Source organism: Rhea pennata, chromosome 1 (assembly GCF_028389875.1).
Source record: "Rhea pennata isolate bPtePen1 chromosome 1, bPtePen1.pri, whole genome shotgun sequence".
Classification (NCBI taxonomy): Eukaryota; Metazoa; Chordata; class Aves; order Rheiformes; family Rheidae; genus Rhea; species Rhea pennata.
In genome coordinates, this window is record NC_084663.1 from 98,724,779 (window position 1) to 98,745,140 (window position 20,362).

Genomic DNA, 20,362 nt, shown 5'->3' on the forward strand with positions numbered 1-20,362 from the left:
GGCCCGGCCCGGCGCGGCGCGGGGCGGGGCGGGGCGGGGCAGGGGGAGAGGGGCGGGGCCGGGCGGGGCGGGGCGGGACGTACCAACAGCCCCCCCCCCGGGGGGAGGACGGCGCGGCGCCCCCTCCCACCAAGCTGCTCGGGTTCGGCCGCGTTGCCAAGAGGAACCCCCCGCGGGGCGCGAGCGCGGCTGTGATTTCACAGAGCGGGGCAGGGGCGCGGCGGGACGAGACGATTCACCGCGAGGGGAACAAAGGCGGGGGTCGAGGCGGACGCACGCCTTCCACCACCACCACCACCACCCCCCCCCCCCCGCCCCGCGGCGGGGTGGTGTGGCCCGCTCCGAGAGGGCGGGGAGTCGCGCGCAGCACCTCCCTGCTCAGCGACACACGCACCCGGCTCGGGAGGCGGTGGGCGCTGCGTAGGGAGCGGGCGAGAGCGGGCTGGAGCCGTGGCGGCGGCGGCGGCGGCGCCTGGGAGCCGAGCCCGGAGCATGGCAAGGGCCGAAGAGGCCGCGGAGGCTGTCGCTGTTTTTCCTCCCTTGCCGGCTCCTCCTGCCCGCCGGGAACTTTTCCTGGCGGCTGCCGCTGATGCCTCCCCTCGATGGTGGTGGCAGCGGCGGAGGCAGCAGCGACGGCGGCTCCGCTCGGCTGTGCCCCCCGGGCCGGGGCTGGGGCTGTTGGGGCTGCTTTTGTCCCGCCTCTGCTGCAGTAAGTGAAACTTTTCCCTTTCCGCGGGGAGGGGGCGGGCGGTGGAGGAGGGCGGCGAGGAAGAGAAATCTGAGAAATCCCGGCAGTGCCGGGGATGCGGGCGCGGCCGGGCCGGGGGACGCCGTGGAGTTGGGGGAAACTTCGCGTGCGCGCCTGGCGGGGCGGGGTGGCGGTTTCGTGGTGGCCGGGAGGGGGAAGGAGGGCGGGACGTTCCCGGGATCGCGCAAGTTTTTCCCGGGAGCGGTCTCTGAGGGGGCGAAGCCCCCTGAGAGCGGCTGGAGGAGGGGACGAAGCCGGCGCCCAGCGGAGCCCCGACCGCTCTCTCGTCCTTCTCCGAGGTGTCTCGCCGCCGCTGGGACGGACGGGCGCCCGCCTGGAGGCGCCCCGGGAGGCCGGGCAGGGGACGAGCCGCCGCGGGGCGGGCCGCTGCGACGTCTTGCGGCGCCGTTGCCGGGAGCGGCGGCCGTTGGATTCCACTTGTCGCGGCGGGGACCGTTACGCGGCCGTTAGGCGCGCGCGAGCGCGGGGGGCGCCGCGGGGCGGGAGTGCGGGATCGCGCGCTCGGGTGGAGCCTGCCGGCCCTGGCGGCGGGCGGCGGGGGCTGGATCTGCCCTGCGCGAGTTGCGCGTGTGTTTGCTGCCTGTCGGAGGGCCGCAGCTCACCGCGGGGAAAGCCGGGGCCGGGCGGCGAGGGGGGGTTGTCCTGTCCCCTGGCGGGGCCGGGGTTTCTTCTCCCCCCCACCCTCCCAATGACGGACGGTCTGCGGCGAGCTCCCTCCTTGAACGGCGCGCGTTTCTGCTGGTTGCAGAAACTCACGGCTGTTGTCTTTCGTTTCTTGTCTTCTTTTTCCGTTTGTTTCCCGTAGCCTGTAGGAAAGACAGAAGGGTGGGTCTTCGTGTGCGTAGGGTTTTATCGGAGGAGGAGGAATATATACTCTTTCCTTCTGATGCTGTTGGCTTGCATAGTCCCCCCCCCCCCCCCCACACACACACACACACTCCGTTAATGAGGACGAAATTGGTGCTAGTTAGTGTAGGGTGATGGATTTAGAGTTCTTGTTGTCTTGTGCAGAACTGATTTGTTTACTCCAGCTCACACTCGAGCAGCTGTTAAAGGGGGCACTACAGTGCAGGGCCCCCACGTGGTTTGGTGTGATCAGACGTAGAGAAACCTTCCCCCTGCAATCACACCCAACTCCTCGTTTTTTTTTTTTTTTTATTTCATTTTTTAACTTATTTATTCCGCTCCCCTTCCCCTCAGTAGAAAACAAGTAAACCAGGTAGAAGTTGTAAACTTAAAGGAGGATTTTACTGCATGTGAAGTGGAGTGTGTAGTATCATTTCCATGGAGTGGAAGACAAAAAGAAAGTGGAGTGGCTGTTTAAAGGGCAGATTGAAAACCATTATCCCGCTGTTTGTGTTCCCGACGCAGTAAGGAGTAGTTGATGAGGATTTTGTATTACAGGATACACTGCGTCCTCTCCCTCTAGAAAGAGAGGGAGGCACAAATTAAAGGGGAAAAAGTCTCTAGATATTCACGTGGTTGTAAATACTTAGATGAGCTTACAAGCCATGCCGCCATAAAGCAATGGTATTGTATCTAAGAAATGCTTTTGCAGGGAGGGAGTTGAGACACTACTGCTGTAAAACTGTGCTCTTGCATGTAATAGTCTCCCCCCTCTGGCAATGATGTAGTTCTCGGGAGAGACGATTGTTACTAATTTAGGTTAAAAACATGCATTTGCTGAGGCAGAACTCTGTAAAATAGCATATGTTGCATCTATCCTTAAAAAAGATTTAATATGATTCCTTATTCTGGTGGTGAATCTAAAACTATTTCAACTTGTAGCTAATGTACTTAGATAAATTCTAGTGAGAGGACAGACTGCTCCTAGCTGACCTGAATAACTACAGTACTACTTACAGCACAAGAGTCCTGCAGGACTAGTTGACCGTCACATTGGTCAGAGATTTGTTGGTGTGCTTTTTTAGAGAAGATGAACTGTATGTTAGGGAAGCAGTCTACAACTTGAATTGCTTGTGCAGAATTTGTTGTTGTGGCATACAGCGAGTAAGTCCTGGCTACAGGACTGAGTCCCTGTACGATGAATTTCTTAGTTTGATAGCTGGTGATATTGGCAGGGGTGTGGAGTAGGAGATAATTATTGATTAAAAATAAACTGGTTTTGGTATGATGCTATATGATAGATTTTTACATTTAAAAGAAATTCCTTGCAGAACACAAAGCACTAAAGCACTAAATAGGGGAAGGGGGGAACCTCTCCAGGTGAAAACTAGATAAAATGTGATTTTTTTTTTCAAGCAGCAGAGTATGTTCATGCAGAGATGTCTGCCCTGAGATTAAGTAATTCAGACTTTGGCTGTACTGAGTTTTCTGGAGTCCTGGCAAGAATACCAGGTGATGGAAATCTAGAGTTCATTTCCACTTGAAATAAATGAAACAAAGCCTATTGTCGTCTTGCGTGTTCCCTAGAGCTATTTGGCTGCATATTTTAAGATGTGTTAAAGATCAATACTGAATTTCTTCATGAATAAACTTTGGAGCTATTAGCTGCTAACACACACTTATTAGGTGATATTCAGCTTTATTTGTGGCCAGTTGACTTTCTCAATATTAAGCTGTCACATTCCAGTGCTTTTGAGGTTTGAAGACTTGATGTTTGTAGTGTTGGCAAATGCATTTCACTAGCACTTTTCTTCCTTCATTGAGGATGATTTCTGCTCTTTTGAGCTGAAGATGTAGTTGCAGATCTGATATAACTTTGCCAAGCTATTTTTACATGTGAGTATAAAGGTAATAGTAACAAAGAAGTTAAGAGCATCCTTATGTTGTGTCATGCAATAGGTTACTCTTCTAGTCTTGATGAGTTTAATTCAGATGTCACTCTCCCTGCATGCTTTTTGGCATATATGAACTTAACTGATAAGGCTTCAGAGTATCTGCCAAAAATTGGCATGTTGTGTTGAAATAATGGGATTTTTCAAAGTGTGAAGCTTTGAAGTGTAGTCTGTAGATGAAAGGGGAAGCTTAAGGGAAATACTGGTGACTCTTGGACTGTGAGTTAGAGGAAAACGGTTCTTGGTAAACACCTCAATGTTTAGATTACATTTTTCCCTGAATTTTCCTGCGGTTCTTTCTTTATCTCCTTAACTGCCACTGAGCTTAAAAAGAGAGGGAAGAGGCAGATGATCACTGTAGATTTTTAAAAATGCTAGTGCAATTTCACAGAAATGATGTTAGACATGATGTTTTAGATGTTGACAGAACCCAAAATTGCTGACTGCTTTTGGTCACCATTGTTCCTGCCAGTAGGTTAATTCTTATAACCTTACCAAAAGCAAGAATTGGAAGTAGCACCACCAAAAATATAAGCAGGAAAGCTTCAGTGTAAAATCAGATCAATTTTTACACAGTCATTTTGAGCAGCAGCTAGACGTGATATTTTGATCTGTCATTCTTCAGAGAAATTGTTGGCTATGCTTGCTCTTTAATGAGGCTAGAAAAGCAATTACTTGTGGGCCACATTTTTTTAAAAATTTCCATTGAAAAGACTTCTCTTAAAGCAGCCTGGAGTACTGAACTCCAGAGGGTACTGGGGGTGGAAGGACAACTAAGGAGGTTGGATCATGAAAGTGTGAAAGCTGTGTAAATGGAAGTCTACTGCATATGAAAATGGAGTTGTAAGTAAGGTAAAGAAAATCCTAAAGTGACTTTTGACCAGACTAGTTTCTGTGATTAAGAATTCAAGCCATGATAAAAATATATTGAAGCTAAACAAAGAAGATTACTACCTTGAAACAGGCAAGTGTAATGGTATGTTTAAAAATGTGTGTAGAACTATAGAACGTGTTTTTTTCTCATTGTGTATGAAACCACAATAACAGCTAGGAAATTGTTACTTGAATGCTTTTAGAATATGCTATAGCAAGAAATGTACTTTTTGAAGGGCTTTGGGTGAGCCAATACAACAATGTATAGAGAAAGAATGGAAATCCTATAGAAGATACTCTAAAGTTAAAGTTGGAGAAAAGGGGATATTGGTGAATTAAGCGGGAAGTAGGGCGGTGTATGAAACCCCTGTGTGAGGAAATAGATAGAGCAACTGCACTAGAAGAAATAAGTGATGTCAAAAAGAAGAGCAAAATCTAGATTGCTTGATGATTAGAGTAAATGAAACCTTAATTTTGTCAAGCTTGTGTATCAGAACAACTCAGAATAATACATGGTGCAGTTTTGGAACAAGTCTTAAAACTGTTTCATTGTGCTAGGTGTATCATGTTAAAGAGATGACTGTTAGGCTGTGGTGCTCATGTAAAATAAATGCAGAATAAGAAAATGTGGATGCTAATGTTGTAATTTTCTGCATGAATGTATAATTTTCGACTTTGTTTTAGACTGTATTTTTCAGGGATCTTTAGCATTACATTGAAATAGTATGTTGGAGATGCTCTAACTGGAAGAAGTGGTGTAGAACTTGCAAAGAAAAGATGAAAGCCGGTGGCAGGTTTCATTCCAACCAGTGGTATAATGAATTTTAGGGTAAATGGGAGAAGTGAGGATGCCAACTCATGTTTTGGCTTCTGGTGTGCAAGCACTGCCATAACATATGAAAGTGAAAAGTAACCTTACTGACTTGTTAACATCTAAACACTGAGGACTATAAAAACATTGGGATGGTTGTTCAGCCACTACATAAAAGTTAAGAACAATTTCTTGGTTTAAACAGTGCATTTCTCTTCACTGCCTCCTTAAATAATAAATGAACACTTCTAAATGAAGTATGAAGATTGTTTGATACTGGACCAAAGAGGACTCTGCCGTGGTTTATTTATTGTAAGATTATAGAGCCAAATATCTTGTTTAGAAATGTAATCAAATCTAGGATGTTTTTTCTCCTACTACATTTATGTAATATTTTTCCCTAGAAGAGATAGGAAAAATACAGAACTCCTTTTGTAGCAAGAAAAGCAAAAATATGTTGCCTTTACTGAGCCTGCATACCAACTGATTGCCTGTTAGACGCTGGTGGTATATGCTTCTACAGTATGCAGTGTCACAAGTGTAAATGGATCTGTCATGAACGGGGGAAAGGAATTGGTGATGTGTTGTTTCAATGAACAGTGGGTGGGCTACAGCCTAAATGCTAGCATTTGTGCAATGTGAAGAAAGGTTGAGTTGAAGCTTGAGAATCTGAAAGTCCAAATCTAAATTTTTGAAAACAAAACCACTAGTGAATAGAGATAGGGTAATAGAAATACGGAGCTTGGTGTATAAATGAGTATAAATTAATCTTGGTAAGTGCCAACTGCCTGCTGTGCTGTAAGTACGTACTGTCTTTTTTTCAGTGTCTGTGCAGGTATCTGTTAAAGCATGGTGAAGCTAGAGAAAATTATTTTTCATTCGATCTTGCACTAGGCAATTGCCCCTGGAAGTAATCTTGAATTACTGTCTTCAGATTGGTAACTTTGGGTTTTCCTGTGTCCAAACCACACTCTGTACTGGAACATACAGCAAGAGACTTATTAGGCAGGAATGCAGTTAAGTGAGAGAGCTGGTATCTATTGCTTTGTACAGTTACTCTGTAGTCATATTGTCCCTTGAAGGTGAACTGTGTGCTAACAGATCACTTTGCCCTAGCACTGTTTGTTTTTGCTTGGACTTCTTGTTTCTAGATTTGAATGGCAATATTGTGTTGAATCAGGATTATCTGAACTAATTTTTTCTTTCTGTGACCACTGTTTACTATTGTACAGATGCTAATGCAGAAGTTCCTGTGAAGAGTTTTCTTAGGGACCTGATAATTGGGTGCTAACTAAATGGCCAGATTTTCTTGTCTATAATCAAAGTATAGTTAAAGTGCAATTACTTAATTACTGTTCTTCATGCTGTGTGTTGCTGAGGGTTTTTTATTTATGGGGAGGAGTTGTGTGTATGGTGTGGCCTTTTGGTACTATTTGCATATATAAAAATCAGACTCTTAAAAGATACTTACTTGGACAGTTGTGTTCAATGCCTCAGAGACCATAAGGATTTGACATACTGTTGTGCACTTTTATTGATGGGATGTGAAAGAGAGTGATTCTTTGGATTAGGCATGAATTTGGTCAAACTTCATTAAATGTAAAAGATGATTAAAATTTTTCTGTTTCAAGTTAGGAAGCAAAAGGATTGCTTAGAAAAGAGTATCACTTTATGGGAAGAAATTCCAAGAATGCCTGGGAAGGGAAGAAGATGGCAATAGCCTGAATGTGTTGTGAGTTGTGCAAAAAAAGTACATGAGAAGCAGTTAAGCAACAAAATGGGCAATAATAGACAATGTCAGAGGAAACTGATTCCAGTCAATGAAGAGATGAGATGAAAAAGCATCTGAGATTGTTTCTGTTTAAAATAAGGAAATAACTGCTGAAGTGGCCAAACCTGATGTAGTATGTATATGCTGGAATGTGTTGCTTCTCTGTAATGTAAAGAAAAGTAGTCAAAAGTTCAGGTTTTTACCCATTATGCTTGTGAGCTGCCGTAATCTCCAGAGTGTACTGCTTGTATATTAGATGACCTGGGGCCAGGAGCAGATGATTATTTAAAGCTACGTGACATCTGAGTTTTGTGTTACATGGTTATACTGTTATCCCCTTCACAGTTGTAGGGTCTAAACCTGCTTCTAAGGGAAGCTGTAGAAGGTATCTCCATTCCTATTATGTGCTATCTGGTATTGCTGGCCTGCCTTTTGACAGGCTTGGAACATGGACAGGTGTCTCTGTTATGTGAACTAGATAATGGTTCATGTTTATCATGTTTGTACCTGCACTGGAGGTATGAAGTGCCAAAATACTGCATAATCATTTAGAATATTTTCATATATACCTGAAGATGTTTGGTATTATCAGTAGATATAATAGGAGACTTCAAAGAATAATATAAACTATAATTTGTTTACGGCTATAGCTTCTAATTCCTTCTCACTTATTAAATCATGATTCTAGTTGTACAGCAGTGTCTGAGTTGAGGAAAATTAGACAAGCTGATATTTCTTGGAAACACTCTAAATTTCTGCTCAAGTATGGAGCACTAAGTTGTATTGAGAGTTACGTGTGTGCCTGAAGGTATATATGTGTGTATACACATATACAATCATCTTGTAATAATTGTAGTCAGATCACGGTTTCTTCAGGATCACTGAAGAACAAGACAGGCTTGTGAGTTGTTAGTGAATTTCTGGTGCTGGCTACTAAATTAAATGTTAAACAAACTCATGGTGAAGAACTTCAAGGATAACATACATAACTGTTTCCAGTTATAATAAACTTTCTTGTACGTGATCTGATAGATCAGTGTCTCGAGTTATTTTCTTGTTCTACTCAACTAATTACCTTTTGAGGCATTTTTTTTCCAACGTTAAATCACAAGTAGGTCTTTCTGTCTGTGAATTACTGCTAGTATGAAGTTAGAAGAAAGAATAAAAACCTGTAAAGTCTTTAAATGTCAGTCTCCATTCTCGATCTTTTGTTCACCATGTTCCCCAAGAGTGGGAAACTGATCAAGTAAAGTTTTATGGATGTATGTTTTCAAGAGTAAATTTCTTGAGTTAAAATTCCAAGAAGGTCACTATTAATTCAAATAGTGAAAAGCTTCTAGATTGTCTTCTGATAATCTCTGTTCAATATTTTTGCTTGTTTCAGCTGTTCTTTAGGTAGTCCACAGGAGTAGAAGCAATTTAAATTTTCTAATGTCCTAAAATGGCATATTTTCAATCATTCAACATGAAAGCTAGTCAAGTGTTGGATTGTCTTGAGTTGACTGGAGTACTAGGATTACTTGCAGCAGTAGATGATTGCTGCTGTTTTTGTTCTTGTAAGTACTTCATTATCTTACTCTGTCTAAAGGGAATCATCAGTTTCTCCTTTTCTGTTCGTCAGTGCTAGTATAAGATGATAGTTCTTAAATTTGTTGTCAATATCTTCCTGGGGTTGGCTTGAAGAGACATACTTTCCTTAAAATACTTAAAGGGTATTAGTGTTGTTCCTGTAACGCAGTAGCACATGTGGAATTTCTAAATATTACAATAGCGATCTCTTGCCCCAAAAGATAATTACTGAAAGGTAAACAAAGACTAGTCAAACATATCTCAGTAGTAGATGTGCATAGAGATGGGTAGAGGAAATGGTTATCTTGATGAATTTAATACTAAGAATTGATTTCTGATTTGTCATTTTCACTAGCCCTTAGAAGTGTTAGCTTTAGAAGATTTTAAGTTAATACTTGGCTTAAGTTTCTCTTAATCCAGTTTCGTGAGGGTATTCTATTTCCTTTTCAGTTGCAGTAACACCTGTGCAGCATCTGATTAAGCTGAATACTAGTTTTTGCTGGGAAAAGCACACTTAGGAGCACACTACTAGGTGAAGGGATGCTGGAAGTAGGCCTTCAAAAAGTTGAGCTTTTGTTCAAGCTGGGTAATTAGCTTTGCTAGTTTCTTGTCTGTGTACATCACCTGATAAAAACAATAGTCAGTTTAATCAAAGATAACTTAAATGTCATCAAATGCAGTGAATTTTTGCATAATAACAAATACTGAGCCATCACAACTTCTGGCTTGTACTAACTTAACGTGGGATAAACATTTTTCAAGCTCATTTTATGAGGATTGTTGCTTTGATTATCTTTTCCTTGCTTTTTCCCCTCTTGTCCCTTGTCACAATAGAAATATACTTAGTTGACTCTGCTAAAACTTACATTTAGAGATGGTTGAAGCAAAGTTGAAGAGGAGTTAGGCTTAATTCAATCTCTGAGCATATTTGTAAACAGTGATAGTATTTTTCGCTAGTTTTCCCTTCTCCAGTGATGCTACTGCTGTGCTTTAACTCTTGTATGCGCTTGTAACTTCAAAAGATAAATTTCCTTTAAATAGCAGCAGTGTTCTTACGACTTGATTGAAGTACTGAGACTTTTAAAAAGCATAATTGGCCCTATGCATCTAAAGAAATCGGACATGACAATTTGGTTGTGAACGTACTGTTAAACATTTGTTAACAGACTTAAATGTATCCTTGTTAAAAGTTCTAGTATGTGTTTGGTAGCTGAGATGGCATTAAATAATTTACCTTTGGTAAGTGCCATGTACCAGCAAGTGCAATATAGCAATTTACTCAGGATATTCTACCTGGCGGGGGGCGGGGAGAGAGTTTATTAAGCTTAGATGTTCCTCTGTGTAGCGCTTAGATGTTCCTCTCTGTAGCTGTGTTTCAGGAGCTTGTGGTATCAGAGGTAGTTCAAGCTTCTGCATGTGGCTTATGTCTAAGGCTACTCTTACTCTTTCACAGTCGTGAATGTAAGATGTTGGACTACAAGTAGGTGTCACTGTTGATGAGTCAAAGTCCTCATGCAAACATTTAATCATTTAATAGCATACTAACAAATCAGAATATACTTCAATGTAGAAGAAGTTTTATGTAAGGCTCTTAAAAGATATTCTGAAGTTTCTGCTGAGAGTGCTGTGCTGCACAGGAGGAGTTGAGGACTGTGGAACTCCATAGGACTGCCAGTGAGAGTTCACTCAGTGACAGATTTTGAGGGTGCTACTCTACAGCATTGTTTCCCAAGTTAGGCCCCTTGTTTCTTAGGTGTAATAGATTAATGTAGCTGCAAATAAGGTGAAAACTAAGAGAAGAAAAGGAGTTACAATGTCCTCACAATTTGAGAGGCTGCTCTCAAAAGAGGTCCTGCATTGATTGTTATGAATACCTAAAGCATAACTCTGGACAGAGGAGGAACAATGAGTGTTATTTACCATGACTTTAAGGCTTTCAATAAGTACAAAGTCCAGCTGGAGGCCTATTACTAGTGACATTCCACAGGGATCAGTACTAGGACAGTTTGTGTTCATTTCAACCTATAGTCCAGTTCAGTAGGGTACTTCCAGTAAGTTTGTGGATGATAGGAGATTGGGAGGGGTAGTTGATACCTGGAGACCAGGGCTAATTGAGGAGGATACCTACAGGCTGGAGAAATGGCTGTTAGGAACTTCATTAAGTTCAACAAAAGCAAATGCCAAGTTCTTCTGGCATGGAATGACCTTATGCAGCAGAGAAGGTGTGGAGCCAACTTGTGAAAAGGATACCTTTGAGGAAGAAGCCTGGATGTCCTCGTGGATGTGGATTAGTAGAATGCCTTTGTGATATAAAAGGATACTGGGTGATAGTAGCAAAAGTGTGGCCAGCAAATTAATTAACAGAAGCAATTTTGTTCAGAGCTTGTGAGACATACACTTGAGAGCACAAAATTGGACACAGTTCTGCAGGTGAAAGCAGATGCTGATGCCTCTGCAGTGGACCACTAAAATAAGGAGACTGGAGTGCATGATGTAATGAAGGGAGGCTGAGAACTGTTGGCTCATTCCTGAGAAATGAAAAGTCTGAGAGGAATTTAATTGCTGCCAACAACTGCTTAATGGGAGGTGATGGAGCCAGACTTTCTTCAGGCATCTATAAGGAAAGGATAAGAGGCAACAAAAGCAAGCTGCGATAAGGGAAATGGTAATAAAATATTAGCAATACGTTCCCCCCCCCTCACACACACACACACACACACACACACACACACACACACACAAAGAAAGAAAAATAAAACATTGAAACAGTTTGTGGAATCTCTGTCCTTAGAGATGATCAGAATTTGATTGTTATGATCCTGAGCAACCTGATCTAACTTCACAGTTGGCCATGCTTTGAATTGGGGATTGAATTGAGTAACATCCAGAGGTTTGTTCCAACTTAAATGAGTCTGTTTTGTGCATCGGTAGAAAAGAGCTAATGCTATAGTTATACTTGCTAGCCCTGGAATAAAATGTAGAAATCATGTAGGAGTCTTTTTCAGTTAAGCTTAAAATATCTGAATGAAGCCTGACACATGATTTTCCTATCAAGGAGTTTTATTGGCTCCCACTGTTATCTTCTAAGATTTTGAGAATGTCTTTAAGAAAGATGTGCCTGCATTTCTTCTGTTAGTTCAGTAAGTAGTCAGTAAGATCACTATTTACAGCACACAGCTCAGAGCAATGCTGGCAGTGTGACAAATACTGAAAATATGGTTTGACAGTAAATACAGCAGCTATTATACAGCATTATGTGCTTAGCTATCAGCTAGTTAGGTGCGGGTCTTGGGGCTGGGGGGAGAAAGAGTAAGCTTTTCAGAATCATATGCAGTGGAGGGGGACCCCTTTACAGGAAGGGTCCATTGCAGTGTGCGTAAGTTCAGCAGATATGGCAGAAGGTCAGCACGGATGAACAGGGAACTTCTTCACTGAGCTTAAATGCACAAAAGAAGTTCACAGAAAGCTGGAGCAGGGATGGGCTGCCCAGGAGGAGTATAGTGACAAAGCTAGACAAGCTGGGGCTCAGCTGCAGCTGAAACTAGTAAGGGATATGAAGGACAACAGAAAGCACAGAAGGACAACATCATAGGCAGCAAAAGAAGATCTAAGGGAAATGTGCCTCCACTACTTGATGGGGCAGGGACCTAGTGAAGAAGGACATGGAAAAAGCTGAGGTAAGTGGTGCTTTACTTATTTTCATGGTTTTCTCTGGTAAGATCTGTTCCCAGAGCCTAATAGCCAACTCTGTGGGAATGTAGCATTACCTACCATAGAGGAAGGTACAGAAGCTAATGGACATATACAAGCTGACAGGCCCAAATAAGATGCATCTGAGAATGCTAGCTGATGTCACTGTTCTCATCTCTGAAAGACTGTAGTAATTGGGCAAGGTTCCTCATGACTGGAAAAAGGTAAATGTCTTCCTTCTCCAAGGATCCAGGGAGGTAGACTCTGGTCAGTCTTGCCTCAGCTCCTGGGAAGATAATGGAGCAAATTTTGCAAGCCATTTCCAGGTGCATGAAGGTCAGGAAGGTGGTTGGGAGTGGCCAGTGCAGATTTACTACAGGCAGATCATTACTGATCTGATTGCTTCCTACAACGACATGCATCTGAGCAAACAAGGAGAGAACAGGTAATGATGCTTGCTTTATTTTTATTTTTTTCTAGGCCTTTGACAGTGACTGTCAGAGTATCCTTGTAATGAAATTGAGATATGAGTTGGTAAGGAGGCAATAAGGTGGATGGAAATTTGACTGAATTGTCAAACTGGAAGGGTGGTAGTAGCTATACAGAGTTCAGCTGGTGACTCATTACTGATGTTATCCCTCAGTGGCTCATACTGAAGCTGATACTATTTCAGATTTTCACTAATGATTAGAAAGATAGGATAGAGTGTGGTCTCAGCAAGTTCAGGGATGACACCAAACTAGGGTAACAGTAGATATGCTAAAGGGCAAGGCTGCTACTCAGACCTCAACAGGTTGGAAAAGTTAGCTGTCAGAAACTTCATGGAGTTCAGCAATGGAAAGTGCCAGGTCTTATATTTGAATGGGAATAGCCCCATGCAACAGCACAGGCTGAGGTCCAACTGGCTGAAAGGTGACTTGATAGGCGAAGACCTGTTGAATAACAAACTGAGCATGGGTCAGCAGTATGACCTTGCAGGGTTATGTTAGCAAGGGTGCAGCCAGCTGGTCAAGGAAAGTGTTCTTTCTCCTCTGTTTGGTACTGGTGAGACTTCCCCGGAGCACTCTCTCCCCAAAGGAGACCTGCTGTGCTGGAGCAAGCCCAGTGGCAGGCCACCTCAGCTGACTGAGTGCTAGAGCCCAGGGTGTGGAAAGAGAGGCTGTGAGAGTTGGGCTTCTTCAGTTGGGAAGAAAGGCTGAGGGAAGCCCCATTGCTGCTTGCAGCTGCCTCCTGGACAAGTGTGGAGAAGACAGAGCCAGACTGTTTCCAGAGATGTGGGACAAGGACAAGCTGGAACATAGAAAATTCCAACTCAATATAAGGAAAACTCCCTTGCATAATGCAGTGCATTGTGAAGAAACTTATACCTAGGAATTTTCTTGTTTGAGATAATCGGTAGCTATATTGGCTGCCTCCAGAGATGACCAGTTGAACACTTTGGAGACATCACAAGCTTTCTATGAATGTGTTTTCTCTGATGGCCAACATAGATAAATAGCAAATTCTTGGACCTGAGTGTTTTGAATGTGTGGGTCCAACAGACCAAGTCCAACAGGTGAACTCTCTTGCTGCTAACAATTTCTGCTCTGGGGCAGGCTAAGCAGCAGTCTTCTGGAATAACTTAGCAAGCCACATGTTATAGGTATCCTTGAAAGTAGTTCAACAGTGTACTTACCTATCACTGTGTCGCAGAACAGTAGCTTTCTAGATGATAATGAAAGGCGGTGATAGAGTATAAGATGCTTATGTCATTATTTGCTTTGTGTTGCATTTTTGGTATCTGGTAGCAGTTACCATCTTGTATTTCTGTTAGTTCCTGTAATGGTAACTTCATTATGTGATAGTGCTGAAACAACAGACATGTAACTTGTGAGAACTTGAGTGTGGGACTTAAATTTCTGCTCCAGGAGGTGCACTAAGTTTTTGCAAGTTTGGCTAAAGAGAAGAGACTTAGTCATTGATAACTCATGGATTTGGGAGTGAAGCAGGAGTGCCAGACAACATTACTCCAGACTGTGATATTTAGTGTACTATCCCATTCCCCCACCCCTTGCCTGATTTTCTTCTTTCCTTCCCCCCCCCTAAAAAAGGGGGAGGGGGGGAGGAAGGGGGAACTCACAGCATATAATGTCAGCAGGTATTGTGATAAGAAGTGTGAAAACGTGTGTGTGTGTGTGTATATATACACACACGCACATATATATATATTTATATACACATACATATATATACATATGACCAAACCTTCAACTAGCAGTCATTTTTGATGTTGTTAGGATCTATCTCTAGAGGGTCTTCATATAGTGAAAGCTATAGTTCTAGATGGTACTGGAGGATAGTAGGATCTTGTCCATTCCATTTTCTAGAGTATGACATGTCCTAATTCAGTGTAACTCTCTGCTGCTCATACTAAGTTGAAATGAGAGTGAATGGCATAGAATTGTGGAGGGTCTTATGAGACTGAGTAATTGAGTGATGAAACAAGCTGACTGTTTTTAGTACAGATAAATGTTAAGTGATGCACCTAAAGTCTCCTTTGTGGAGGAGAGAAATAATCTTAAATTCATATATATTGCAGCCTCTGAGATCACTTTTTGTAACTCAGAAACAAGACCTTGGATCTTTGATCAGTTCTATGAACTGATGCTTTGTATGTTACTTATCTTTAAAAAAAAAAAAAAATAAAAAAGTGAGATCCAAATCAAGTGTTGGGAGTTCTTGAGAAAACAAAACATACTGTGCAACTATGTAAATAGTTTGTTTGCCCACTCTTCAAATATTCTATGCAGCTTTGGCTCCCTGAACTTACCAAAAAGAAGGCCCAAAGCCCCTTAGGACTGGAGTAGGTTCAGAGGAGGGGAACAAGGATAAAAGGTATGGAAGGAGGATTTTTTTCTAAGAAATAGAGTAGACTAAGACTTCTCAGCTCAGAAAAGAGGTGGTCCTGTGGGAGAGGAGAGGGAGGGATATGCTGAGATCTGAAAAATCATGAGTGGTGTCAACAGTGTGCTAGCAGGAGGCAGGTTATAAACAGCTAAGACAGTTTTTGAAACTGGCAGCCAGACCTCTGGCACTCCTTGTCAGAGGATGGTGTGGATGCAGAAAGCTCATGATATTAACAGGAGATGGGTGAGTACTTAATTGACTGGGAGTTAAACTGAAAGCTCACATCAGGCTTGGCAGTTCCTGAGCTGAAAGTATTAGGAGGAAATACTAGCCTGATTTCTCTCCCTCCTCCTCACCTTGTTGTTCCCTAGGTGTCTGCGTATGCTTACTCCAGGTATTTTTCTTTTTTTCTTGATGAGAGCGTAAGTGCAGTTTTCCTGCTATGATAAGTTATGCTATTGGGTTTCCAGATGGTGGGAGGTTACAGGGGTCAACAAACTTGCAGTGCAGGCCACACTTTGACACTGAATTTTGTGGTCGTATTGCAAGCTTTGGATGCAGTCTTTTTTACCTGTACACTCAATTGTCTAGGCAGACCATTTCATGTCAGATGTGCTTTTGACTTAAGTGCTGCTCTTACTGAAATAAACATCCTTCTGCAAGCCTTACCTCGATTGGACTGTACTTCACTGGTGCAACGTGACTGAGCATCTCTCATTCAGTTCTGAATGTTGGAGAATACAGAATATGACCAAAACGTGGATTATTTTATAGCAGTTCTGAAGCTTGGAGTCTAGCAGTAAGCTGTGCTGTCTTTGCTGTTTTGCACCCTTAAGAGGAAAGCAGAAGACCTTTGCTAGAGGTCTTGCATGAAGGCAGCTGCATATGACACTAGTGTATTGTTTTGAAGCAGTTCTTCTGCCATATCATCTCTTTCGAATTTAATATCATCTCACTTAATGGTGCCAGTGATGGAACTTGTGGACTTAGCTCTGAAGAGCCATATTAGAACTGAAACCTCTTAAAGATGAATTACTCTTCAGTGACTTTTTTGATAATACATATTTCTCTCTCCATGTTAATCATTAAATCCCTTATATAAGGCACCTGGCAGTAGGTGATGAAGCTGACTTAAATGGAAATGAAACTTTATGTACTTAAGCTTTTCCCCTTTTGGAACCTAAGTACTGGTTGACTAAAGCTAAGTGATATGGTGTCACCCCAGATTTCCTGAATGAAATTACTACCATAATCTTGTATTTATGACTCTGCAAATAAAGGAAGAAATTGAGCTTTCAAAGTAAATTTTAAGTAAGCGATACTAAACTTGTTTCTAAACATAAGGTTATAACTTGACTTTTTAATGAACGTGTTTAGAATAAGTTACTCCATCAGAGTTGAAGGCTGTTAATTCTCCAAGTCTCATTTGTGGTTGAGCGAGAGAAAGCTGGTCTCTAAAGAGTCAGTACATCAGAGTTGCTCGGTTGTGGACAAACTGGTGCCATCAGATTTCATGCGGTCTCAAGCTATAGAGCCTTGAAGAATTTAAAGCTTTAAAAATATGACAAAAGCTGGATACCTATTTGTGGACCAGAATACAAGAAATATGTAGAGAAGATTACTTACCGTGAGCTGGTTTGTTCCTCTGAAAAGGAAGACCTTTACTGAAAAAACTAACTTGGGAAGAGAAATTTAAACAGCAGATGTTGGAAAATGTCTGACAAAACTACCTAATTGAATAGATTGAATGTAACATTCAAGTTAAATGTCAAATGCAGTAGGCTTGAGGGTGCTGCCTGAAAACTAGTGCTTTTGAACACAGAACTTTAGCTTTTGTAGTTAATAAGTATATTTTTTGAAGTACTGCTAGCTGTGCATTCAAAATTGAGTGGCTAGATGTCTTTTGAGTTCATTTCTTTTTGTTTCTGGTATTTTCTTCATCTGTAACTGTGTTCCTTGATATGCAAAGCAAGTTATAAGTTTGAAGCACAGATGGGAGGGGAAAAAATGTGTAGCAGCTGGTCACTAGTAAGAGGACTGGGAAAAGAAAACTTTTAAGGATAATGTCATCTGAAACATATCAGACAGACATGGTGAAGTCCAGGAAACTGACGTGTGTGAGAGCAAGCGTTATAGATGCAGAATAGATTGGACTAAGCTCCTAAGAAAAGAGTGCAAAACTGAATCTGTCAGCATGTGTGATACATCAGTTGACAAGAATTTGAAAGAGAACCAGGTTATTACTTAATAACTTTATTAGCCTAATTCCTATGAGATTACTAATATGGTTCTGGAGCACAGATCATGTCTCTGCTCCAGTGGAGGATCAGCTTAAGTTAGTTTGAGAGCTGACCACCCAACCTGTTCTGGAGGCAGTGGATGCTTCTTGATTTGGCCAAGCTTGCTTGTTTGACCTTCTGTAGTGCCAGAAACTCTTAATTTCATGTTTTGTTGTCAGTACTTCAGTTTATGTCTTGTCCTGTCCTTCAGACGTACTCAGCAGAGTAATCCTGATGTCTTTGCATCAGTTCATTATTGCAGAACCCTTATTGAGTCCCCTGCTCTTAAGAACAAAGGTCAGTTCTTCCAGTCTTCCCATGCAGGTCATATTTTCTAGGCCTTCGAGCAAACTTTTTGCTTTCAGACCATCTAGATGATTGATATCATAAGATGATGTTCAAGCTAAAAAGCTCCAGATGGAGCCTTGCCAGTTTGCTAGAGTAGAAAGTACTTCTATATTCGCACATTCTAGAGTGGCATTTTTCAGTTCTTCAAAATGTCATGTACAGACTTGCTGTAATTTTCAAAACCCTTTCTGCTGTTCTCTGACTAGTTCCTTAGCATCCTGTAACTCTAACTTAACTTGTTCCTGCTCACTACTGTACAAATTTGTACCCATCAGAATGTGAAACTTTTCCTCTCTGCTTTTCAGAGTTTCCACTGACTGACTTTGCATTTAATTTTACTTGTGGGTGGTGGGTTTTTTCTGTCTCTAATGTGCTTGGTTGGCTGTCTGGCTGTCATACAGATACAAATAGAAGTACAGCATTCCTTTTGACCTTTCACTGTATCTCCTAGATAATTTTGGTTGTATGTTTAAACTGGATGCCACATAAGACGACTTCAGACTTTTTCTCCAGGTCAATTTGTCAAGACTATTGATTGTTCTGTTTTTCAAATGATTTTGAAGCTCTCTTTAAAGGGAGTGGGAGGTTTCATTAAACAGGCTGGAATCTTCATTGCAGAAGAACTTCCAGCTGTCTTGTAGCATGCCTTGCTTATTAGTTCAACATGTCTTGTAAACATCTGACTGCTTAGTATCAGTGTAAACATGAGTGTCTTGATTTATTATGTATTAACATGCGTAGAGGATTATAATGCAACACCATGTAAAACAGACAATGCAGCTAACATGGTTTAGGTAGGAATTCCAGAGGAAGACTTAAAATTACTGGTGCTTTGTCAATGTTCTTGGTGAGTAGTTGGATTTAAAGCTTGAACTTTATAAATTTGGCTAGGTATCTTTGACAGCTCAGTTTGAATCATGACTTTTAGCTTTCCTTTAGTGTCTTAGATTGTAATTATTTTTTTGATAGTAAAGGTCTAGAGAGCATGCTGGGAAGTGGACTCTGCAGGGACACTGTTTCTAGTGAATGTGAAGGTAATGAAACTAGAACAGAAGCTCAAGCTAGTGTGAAGAAAAGAGCATGTCCTGTGTGAAACAGATTGCTTTACAGCCATACCTGACACTAACTACAGAGGTGTGGAATTTATCTTAAGCATAGCTATATGAGTTGGGCTCGAGCTGTGTTAGTGTAACACTCAATTTATCACATATTCCTTGACTTCCCTTTTCACTGGAGTAAAATACCTTTTTCTTCAGCTATTTCCTTTCTTTTCTGTGATGAGAACGTCAGTCCTGTTGATAACCAATGTTCATTATGGCCCCACAGAACTTGGCATACCTTATATTAACCTGCTTGTATTGAAATGAAAGTTTTGTCTGGTACTGTGTCATTTGGTTGTCTGGCAGGTAATACAGTTGCTGATCTTTTCTTAGTGTACCAGTGTTCTATAATATCTAAATGTTTATGCAGCACTTAAAGGGAAATAACGGACTGTCCTTTCCATCAGCTATGGGGCTCGAGGAAGTTGTCTGACACCTGCCTCTGGGTAGATGGCATGATGTGTTGTCAACACTAGCCTTAGGGTGAAAAGGTGGAGGTTCAGTAGATGCTTTGTGGAATTTGCAGGTTTTGTAATATCAGTTAATGGAAAAGCAGTCTGTCTTAGCTTGATGTTTTGAATAAATCCTCTGGTTCAGTATACTGCAAGAGTTAATTTTTGACTAACGGCTCTGAAGTTAAGAGGCTGAACTTCCCCTGTGATCTCAAACTCAACCAATTCTTGTTGCTAGTGTCTTCAATTTGTAGGTCATATGAAATCTTTTGCCTTTACGCAATTTTTGTGGCTTTCTACTAGAGAAATGATGTTCCTCTGTCTAATACATAATCATAGCTTGTGACTGTCTTGCTTTCTAGTCTCAAATTCATCATTTGAAACCTAACAAAGCTATTCAAATGTTCTTGGTGTTTATCTTCTTGCAACACTTACCCAATAAAAAATTGGTTCAAAACAGCAGTCATTTTAGTGCATCTTTCTTGTAGACTTTAGACAGTATCTACTTTGTTCATATAGTTTTAATTACTAGATATGTTCCTCAAATTCTGTGAAACACCTAACATAATCATTAGTTTTCAGATCACTTGTTTGCATGAACCTTAGTTGGAAGGGAAAGGAGCCTGTTGGGCTCTCTGATATTCAGTATTCTGAACAATCAAAACATGAAGTATTTTCAAGGTGAACTTAAAAGACTGTTACTTGATTGTAAAATGTGTGTTTTCAACCTAAATGAGTAAGCCTTTGCAGCCACAGTAAAATATTCTATTGTCTGAGAATTTGCACAGATGTATGCAAAAAGCTTTGCTGTTACACTGCACTTGAATATTGTATTGCATTTGAATATTGTATTGCAAAGAACCTGAAAAAGATAGTCCTTGTATATGAAAAATGTAGTGGAATCCTATCCATAGACATTTAAAGTTTGACTAGAAAAGATGCTTAGTGTCCTGAGCAACCTGGTGAAAATTGGCCCTGCTTTGACCACTGTTGGATCAGATGATTTTCAGAGGTCC

At 41.6% G+C, this 20,362-nt stretch overlaps 1 protein-coding gene across 2 annotated transcripts in view; it reads left to right on the top strand.

Annotated features, from left to right (window-relative positions):
- The first annotated feature begins 389 nt into the window (after positions 1 to 389).
- Positions 390 to 20,362, top strand: part of NECTIN3 (nectin cell adhesion molecule 3) — a 65,210-nt gene continuing 45,237 nt past the window's right edge. For both annotated transcript variants that reach the window (XM_062596816.1, XM_062596825.1), the window contains exon 1: positions 390 to 709. In XM_062596816.1, the coding sequence (XP_062452800.1) occupies positions 493 to 709 (217 nt within the window). In that variant the 5' untranslated portion in view covers positions 390 to 492. The remainder of the gene's footprint in view (positions 710 to 20,362) is intronic.